The sequence below is a fragment of the Calliphora vicina genome, chromosome 1 (genome assembly GCF_958450345.1).
Source record: "Calliphora vicina chromosome 1, idCalVici1.1, whole genome shotgun sequence".
Lineage (NCBI taxonomy): Eukaryota > Metazoa > Arthropoda > Insecta > Diptera > Calliphoridae > Calliphora > Calliphora vicina.
The window spans coordinates 45,207,313-45,217,164 of record NC_088780.1 but is presented as its reverse complement, the minus strand read 5'-3'; the positions used below and the strand labels follow the sequence as shown (position 1 = coordinate 45,217,164).

Here is a 9,852-nt window from a genome sequence, read left to right as displayed (position 1 = left end):
TGGGGTCCAGACGTACAAGATTCCGACATATTTTCCCCCCATATAAGATCTGTTCACCCTAGTGCTCATAGTATAATATATTTAAGATGCAAACAAAATATGTTTATTTTTAATATTTTGTTGTCATAATTTGTAGAATGCTTTTGCATTAGTGTTGTCTAAGGTATGACAAAGTTTCAGTGTGTCTAATTCTCATACAATGAAAATTTTTATTGAATTTTTTTCATTATTAAATTGTTTAAAACTCGAAATTATTTAGATGACAATTTTAAACATGGGAGCATCGAAATTCCAAAATCTGCAAAATAAGGGCTACGCACCCAAATATATTGTAGATATATGAACATATATTTACGTTTTCGCCATATTTAGAAAATTCTATCTTATTTTGATGATTACAAATAAAACAAAAATTCTTAAATAAGAATGTGTGAGTAAAATAAATTATGGTACAAAATAATTTAAATATTATTACAATTAAATTTTTAACCGCGAGCACCTAAACCGGGGTACCATCCTGAAGGTCTACCACCATAGCCCCCAGGTCTTCCGCCATATCCACCATATCCACCATAACCACCAGGTCTTCCGCCATATCCTCCATAACCACCAGGTCTTCCACCATATCCTCCATAGCCACCATAACCAAATTGTCGCTTTTCACGAACGAGTATTTGATTTCTATTCAAATTCTCATTTTCATCATCCAACTCAAGGTTTGTGGCACAGTAAGTGGCAACTACCAAATAAACGCACATAAATATTACAATAAATAATTTGCGCATCTTAATCACTAGCTTTTAGCTATTAATGTATTGAACGTTTTGTTAGAATTTAAAATATCAACTGACACAAATCTCAACAGGTCGTATATATTTATATGAATTTAAATTTTTAGGTGTGTTATCAGTACATTTATTAAGTATCATAGACGTTTCACAAACTCGTTGGTAGCAAACTACATTTATTTATACCTACATATAAATAAATATTTATTTAGATTAACTGTTTACAATCTTCATTCAAACTATGAGGGCACACAGTATGACTAATTTTAATATGGATTTCTGTGGCAACTAGGAAAAAGTTCGTAACTCAAATTATGTAAAAATCAGACTTTTACATTTTTGGAAATTTTGTATTTTCAAAATATATTGCATTTTTATATGCTTAAATTTAATTGTGGTAATTGAATTAGTAGTTTACGTGTCAAGTATGCTGTGAATATACATACGTAGCGAAAAAATATTTATGTAGCAAAGATTTAATTCTACTCTGCCGAATAAGTTTTTTGGCATGACCAGTATTTTTTAAGGGGATTTTTAAAGAAAACAATCAGTGAACGATTTCACTGACACCTTTTATAGAGAAAAAATAAAAATAAAAATAAACAATTAATAAATATAGAAAGTAAATAAAAGTTGTTTCCAAATTCGTATATAGGTATCCTCTTAAGTTCTACGCTCTTCGAAATAAATTATGATACATCCAAACAAACAAGCTACGTAGTTTTAGAATAATTTGCAATTTTATACCCGACGTTGCAATAGGTTTTCATTTTATTTTATTTCGTACCACTGAATAACTGGAACGTTAGGTGATAAATTTGTATTTTGTTTTGTTAAAGTAGAAAAAAATTTTCGGTCTTTTTTTTAAAACTATGCGGGTTTAGAACAAAAGTACCAAATATAAACACTTTGTTAGACAATTGTTTGGGATTTAGGATACTCTTAGCTGACATTTACATTCAACTTTTTTTGATTTTCCATAAGTTTAAAATTGTTCTCCGCCATCTAAAATACGTTTAGAGGTTGCACATTTTATTTAAAATTTCGAGTTTTTCGTTAAACCATTTTAAATGAATATCAAAAAAATCATGACATTTCATGCATATCTCAAATACAAAATTTCCCACTTTCAAAATTTTTTTAAAGGAAATTTAATAATTAAAAAAAAATTTCTCGTTTCTAATAACTGCTAAATGAAGATTAAAAATGCAAATTTTAAATGTTGTACCTAATTTAGTTTTTATACCCTTCACCTTCGTGAAGGGTCATTCCGTTTGTAATTTCTACATTTTTCATTTCCGACCCTATAAAGTATATATATTCTGGATCCTTATAGACAGCGGAGTCGATTAAGCCATGTCCGTCTGTTGAAATCAACTTTCCGAAGCCCCCAAATAACATCAATATCTCCGGAATTCTTCCGGCTCAGTTTATACCCTTCACCTTCGAGAAAATCTAAAATCGAGAAAATCGGTCCACAAATGGCTGAGATATAAGGAAAAAACCAGGATAACCTCGATTTTTGACCTATTTTTTCCCTATATCTAATGATAGATATTTCAAAGACCTTGGCAATTACGTATATAAGACCATAGTAAGTTAAACCTACAATGGGTCAAAATCGGAAAAAATATTTTTTAACCCGAATTTTTTTTCACCAAAAGATTTTTTCGCTAAATATTAAAAAAAATATTAAAAAAACCCAAAAAAAAAATAAATTTTAAAATTTTTAAAAAAAAAATTTAGAAAAACATTCAAAAACATTTTTTTTACAAACAATTAAAACACAACTTGGTTTACCAAATAATATTTAAAATTTTTAATTTGGTATATAAGATACGGCACACCGAATATAGCTCTCTTACTTGTTGGTCTTAAATTTGTTCGATTTATTTCATTAAAAATATGTCGTAGACTATTTAATACTTTTATATCTGTCAAAACTGTTCCAGATAGCAAAATTATACTTCTACACTAAAAATGATTATAAATATTAAATATATGAAATTTGTTTATTCAAATCAATTTTTATATTCCACTGAAAAAATAAAATTCCAAAAAAAAAAATGAAATTTCCCTCCCCAAAACCAAAAAGTTTTAATATGGAAAAGAAAAATGTGAAATAAATTTTAATTTATTCCCCCAAATTGTTGACCTAGATCCGCGCCTGTCCTATTAGACTACAAGATAATCAACGATTGTTCGTTATAAGGCAAATGCCGTGAAAAATAACTATAGTGCACCCTACTTCACAAGCTTGTAGAAAATAGTGACTTTTGTCACTAAAAAAAGGCATAAGTCAATTTTTTCCAATTCATTTTGTAAATGATTAAAAGCAAAACAAAACTGAATGAAGAAAATACATTTTAACTCAATTTGTAGTGGATTTGAATGAATGAAAATTTAATCATTCAATGGTTAAATGAATTCTATTATTAATTAACTTTAAAATTAATTCAATTAAAATAAAAGCGTTTGAAGATTGGATTAATGGAATTAAAAGATGACATTTTTTAATTACGAATTAAGATTTTACTGAATTAAGCTCAAATTTAATTAATTCGAAGCTCCGATATGTAATGGTTATAACAGTAAGTTCTTTTTTTATGAAATTTGACTATAATATTCCAAATTTACATTATCTTCTATATGGGGGATTTCATGTCAAGTGAACCAACTTTTGAAATCGATGTCTTCCGATCGGGATGAAATTTGCACCAAAGTTAGCTCTATTGGATAGTAACTCAGACACAATTTTTCAACAACATCGGTCGAGAACTCTCTGAGTTATAGGGGGTAAAATTTTGACAATTTGGTCAAACAGGGGTTTTTTCTTATCCATGTAACTTATTACCTATTGTTCTTAGCAAAATGTGTTCCAAATAGTATAGATAGCTATTTCTTCGATCTTTCGAAAAAAAATATTTTAAAAAAAAAATAAAAAATTTTTAATATTTTTTTTCCGAAATCAAAAACTTTTTTGACTTTTTTTTAAAATACGCTATTTTTTTTTATTTTTTTTTTTTCTTAAAATAAAGTTTAGATATTTTCCTTGAACACCTACTTGGTCGATTAGTGGGATGCGAGTGGGATATCTATCAAAATAAATATTTTGTAACTCAAAACATAAAATTTTTGACTTTTTTTGCAAAATCAAAAACTTTGTTGACTTTTTTTTTTCAAAATGGACCCTTTTTTAATCTTTTTTTTTAGGTCAAACAAAAGCTTAGATATTATCCTTGAAGACCCTTTTGGTCGCTTAGTGGGATGCGAGTGGGATATCTATCAAAATAAATATTTTTTAACTCAAGACTTACAATTTTTGACTTTTTTTTTTGCAAATACGATTTTTTTTCCAAATGGGCCCTTTTTTTAAAATTTTTTTTGTAGTCAAAAGAAAGCTTAGGTCCATTCCTTTAAGATATTTTTAGTCCCTTAGTGGGATGCGAGTAGGATATCTATCAAAATAAATATTTTGTAACGCAAGACATACAATTTTTGTGTTAAAACATTTATTTTGATAGATATCCCACTCGCATCCCACTAAGGGACTAAAAATATCTTAAAGGAATGGACCTAGGCTTTCTTTTGAGCAAAAAAAAAAATTAAAAAAGGGCCCATATTGGAAAAAAATTTTGATTTTGCAAAAAAAAATTAAAAAATTGTATGTCTTGCGTTACAAAATATTTATTTTGATAGATATCCTACTCGCATCCCACTAAGGGACTAAAAATATCTTAAAGGAATGGACCTAAGCTTTCTTTTGACTACAAAAAAAATTTTAAAAAAAGGGCCCATTTGGAAAAAAATCGTATTTGCAAAAAAAAAAGTCAAAAATTGTAAGTCTTGAGTTAAAAAATATTTATTTTGATAGATATCCCACTCGCATCCCACTAAGCGACCAAAAGGGTCTTCAAGGATAATATCTAAGCTTTTGTTTGACCTAAAAAAAAAGATTAAAAAAGGGTCCATTTTGAAAAAAAAAAGTCAACAAAGTTTTTGATTTTGCAAAAAAAGTCAAAAATTTTATGTTTTGAGTTACAAAATATTTATTTTGATAGATATCCCACTCGCATCCCACTAAGCGACCAAGTAGGTGTTCAAGGAAAATATCTAAACTTTATTTTAAGAAAAAAAAAAAAATAAAAAAAAATAGCGTATTTTAAAAAAAAGTCAAAAAAGTTTTTGATTTCGGAAAAAAAATATTAAAAATTTTTTATTTTTTTTTTTAAATATTTTTTTTCGAAAGATCGAAGAAATAGCTATCTATACTATTTGGAACACATTTTGCTAAGAACAATAGGTAATAAGTTACATGGATAAGAAAAAACCCCTGTTTGACCAAATTGTCAAAATTTTACCCCCTATAACTCAGAGAGTTCTCGACCGATGTTGTTGAAAAATTGTGTCTGAGTTACTATCCAATAGAGCTAACCTTGGTGCAAATTTCATCCCGATCGGAAGACATCGATTTCAAAAGTTGGTTCACTTGACATGAAATCCCCCATATATATAAAAGTGAATGTGTGTCTGTATGTATGTTTCTTATTATTAGTTTGGGATCTATAGACGGCTAAACGGCTGAACCGATTAGCTTGAAATTTTTACAGCATATTTATGTATGTCTGGAAGGAGCTATAGGCTATATATAGGAAATTTTAAGTGGGCGTGGTACCTCCCATACAAAGTTAATTTTAAAAATCAAATATTTAGGAAACTATAATAGCTATAGTCCTCAAATTTTGCATGAGCAATTCCACTGTTTGTTTAAATATTTGCGGCAAAAATGGGAGTAGTAGCCACAGAGGGCGTGGCACCTCCCATATGATGATTATTTAAAAAATGCCATATATTAGGGATACAATAAGAGAATCCATACATTTTGTACTTATATTCTACCATCAATATTAATATTTAGGACAAGAATGGGCGGACTAAAATAGTGGGCGTGGCACCTCCCAAACAATCTAAATACTAAAATTCATATCTATCTGTATAATTGTAGTATGTAAAGCGTTCAAATTTTGTATGAACTACTTATTTAGGCCAAAAATGGGCAAAATAGCAATAGTGGGCGTGGTACCTCCCATATATGTGATGAAAAATTATATAACTTTTATAACTGGGAAGTATAAAGGGACAGATGTATTGATTCACGTATTCCGATTATAACTTCGGAAATGCCATTGATTTTAATCGATTGGAGTTTTCTATTTGCTTAGCATTTGCAATGTCAATTGATAAAGCTCAAGGTCAGTCAGTCTTTGCAAGTTTGCTCAAGGTCCCGGCGGGTAGCCGGGAACGTAAAAAAAAATTAAAAACCCTAATTGTGACGAATATTTGGGAAACAATCAACATAACCTTTCTAAAAAATATATGTTTCATTCAATGAACAAAAAATATGTTTTATTTTACTTGATGAATCCAAAATCAAGTAATATAAAGAGAATTACACATACTTTGGGGTAAATCCCATAATTATGGGAATTTCTTTATTAAAAATTAACAAATGATAAAAAACAAAAACAAATGTATACATAGATAGATATCAGAGCTGTAAATGAATCACTCATTTTTGAATTAATTCGCGAATCATTCACACAAAAAAATGAATTGAATGAAATTTGAGTCAATTCAAATGAATTTGGTAAAAATGAATTGCAATTCGTTTCTAATTCAAATGAATTGAATTGATTTTGAATTAATTCAAATGAATTTGGTAAAAATGAATTGCAATTCGTTTCCAATTCAAATGAATTGAATTGATTTTGAATTAATTCAATTCATTTACAATTCATTTGAATTGAATTGATTTTGAATTAATTCAAATGAATTAGAAAAAAACTTAGCAATTCATTTCCAAATGCATTCTAATTAAATCTAATTAGCCTTATTTATGAAACTCAATTGTGTTTTGAACTACATACATTGTTATTTTTCCTGATTTTTGATTATTTTTGGAAGATAGTTTTATTTTTTTGAAATAAATATAATATAAACATTAGCAAAAAGTTTGTCGTTGGGTGGTCGTGGGTCACAAAATTTCAAAAATTATTAATTGCTTCTTGAATATTAAATATGTTTTGTCGTTCAGCGTATTTCAAAATAAAAATCAGTTCTTCTTGAAGAAATAAACTCCAAACACCATGTTTTCATTGATCAGGCGCGTATATATGTCAAGGCTTTTCAATTTTTGTACTGGATATTTTCATTTTGGTAGGAGAAATCTTTCATTCCCCCTAGAGATCTGCTCTTGAATTTGATTGATTGCAACTCATTTTCGAGTCATTCATTTGAATTGCTAATTCTTTTTTCTAATTCATTTGAATTAATTCAAAATGAATTCAATTCAAATGAATTGTAAATGAATTGCAACTCATTTTTACAAATTCATTTGAATTAGAAATGAATTGAAATTCATTTCTGCTTAATTCGTTTGAATTGATTCAAATTTCATTCAATTCATTTTTTCAATTCAATGAATTAATTCAAAATTTAGCTAATTCATAATGAATTAAAATCAAAAAAGAATGATTCATTTACAGCTCTGATAGATATTTACATATTGATATAATTTTAATATTAATTATATTTAAATGTTCATAAATAAGTTTAAAAAACAAGTTCTTTTTTATAAACCCAAAATATCATGAATAATGACTATAGCAATAATAAGAATACAATCAAGACAAGATTATTTAAGTTTACACATAACTGCTGTTTGTTTTGATGTGATAATAAAAAATTTTGAAAATCTTTTCTAAATACTAGGGTATTCAATTAATCGAGTTTCTGGTTTAATCGGTTAATCGAGCAAATAATTAATCGAGGTTTAGATTTATTCGGTTAATAATCGGTTAATTTAAAATTATTTGATTAACCGAATAATTTATATATTCATTTTAAATTGAAAATACAACAACGAATTTTGTGTACAAAAACATAAAAAAAACAACAAATAAGGTATTTGAGATCATTTTTGTAAACATATCGCCTATTTGCTGCAACAACGTCATAACTCAAAATCCGTGTTTTTTGAACTGAGTAATATATCAGTTTTCAAAAAAATCAGTTATTTTTTGTATTTTTGTTGTAAACATCAAAATTAAAATTCATGTTTTCTCATATATTTGATAAGTACAGCCAAAAATATAAGTCTAAAGTATACCGATCGACTCAGAATACCTTTCGATAAAATTTGGTACATATAATTTATTCTGCCCAAGGACTTAGCCTATTGAAACTGGCTAAAATCGGAGCATTATTTTACCTATCCCCCATACAAATGTCCTCCCGAAATGGGATTTTATCGGTCATAAATATTTAATTTATATAGGCATCTTGACAAATTTTTCTCCAAATAAGTTTTATATATACGGAATTCATGTCACCAAATTTTATTATGATTGGTTAGTAATTAGTATTGAATTCATTCGACTAATGATCGTTCGATAAATAGAATAATTTCTTACGAATAATTATTCGAACAATTTAAAAATTATCATTTTCGAATAACGAATAATTCGAACAATTATGTAGAATGATCGAATAAAACGAATAAATGTTCATATTTAAATTTATTAAATTTTCATAATTTCAAATTTAAATAAGTAATAATGACTTAAAAAAATTGTATTGTTTCTAAAATTCGACAAATAACTAAAGACAAATGGACTTTCGATCAGTGTAGATGAGTGTTCCGATAGCTCCTTCTATAAATATATAAATATTACTGCAAGATGTTACAATTCTAAAAATTGTAACCCAAGTTTTTTCACAAAAATAATTCTTTTTACCATAACATTTTTAGTTATATTACTATTACTTTTTCTTAATTTTTTAATTGTAATTGACATTTTTCAACTACATGTAATAGTAATGTAAAGTTTTGCAATTACAAATAAAATAATAAATTAAATAATTCAAAATTTACTTTCAAATTATGTATATATATAAAGTTCGAATAATTACCAAAAATTTATAAATTTAAGATTTACCTTCAATAAAAATTTACTTCATTTTTTCAATATCATCATAAATCATTTAAGTTCGCTTTGCTTTTACAGACGAGTAAAAAAATTGTTTATTGCAATTTAAAAATGTCGTTTTATTATTTTGGTGAAAAGTTCAAGTGAACAACAATGTCATAAATAATAATATTTTGCCAATAAATGTTCACATATGAATGCTTCAACGAAACCAGCCTAAAATATATTTACGAGTGTCTGGGTTTTATATGTATAAACTGTGGGGGTTTGTTTACTCCTGTTTTTATATGGAAACATTCGGCGACATCATCATCAAACCCAGCTGTATGATGGGTATCAAAAGTTATTACAGTTTTTTCTCAGAAAAAAAAAAGTAGGAATGACCATTGATGATCTTTATAACCGTTATTGAAGAAAGTCCTTATAAAAAGGACATATGAAATAATCATTATAAAATTTTTCCACCCACCATTTCACTTTGACTTAACAACAGCAACAAGGTCATTTTAAAATACCATAAAGTTTTTGTGTTCTTTGAGGAAAACTCTAATATGTTTTTATATAATTTAAGCGTAACGAAATTTATTTTTATGGTTGACAAATGATTGATGATTAATATATTTGAAAGTTAAGTAGGGGAAAACTATGAAGGAATACGTTTTTAAAGAAAAATTCTTTAAATTTGTTTGTAGAAAAGGTTTTTTTTTCGCTACCAATCTTGTATACCTGCCATCAATATGTGACATTAAAATTTTATTCTGATATAGTGGTTATATGGGTGGTAGGTTCAATTATGGACCAATCCTCACAAAAGTTGGTAGAAATATTTAGGTTTATATAAAACTTGTTTATGTCCAATTTTATCACCTGCTCAAACAGTATCAAGGGAGATATTTGTATGGGGGAAAGTGAAGTCATTGATCGATATTGCCCATTTTACCAAATAAACCTTATCAACAGGGAGTTTTTGGAAAATTTCAGCCAGCTATCTCATTTCGTTTGGCCCCAATCGTGTTTTCAACAGGCAGACAGACGTACATAGCTACATTGTCTTCATAAGGAGCCAGAATATATAT

General features: G+C 27.5%; 1 protein-coding gene across 1 annotated transcript; it reads right to left on the bottom strand.

Annotated features, from left to right (window-relative positions):
- Positions 1-485: 485 nt before the first annotated feature.
- On the bottom strand, positions 486-785 carry LOC135963880 (uncharacterized). Its single transcript, XM_065515880.1, has one exon. The coding sequence runs from the start codon at positions 783-785 to the stop codon at positions 486-488; it is 300 nt and encodes a 99-aa protein (XP_065371952.1).
- Positions 786-9,852: the final 9,067 nt, after the last annotated feature.

Bases quoted from the DNA above. Each gene is read 5' to 3' on its own strand.
- LOC135963880 (XM_065515880.1), bottom strand. From the start codon at position 785: ATGCGCAAATTATTTATTGTAATATTTATGTGCGTTTATTTGGTAGTT.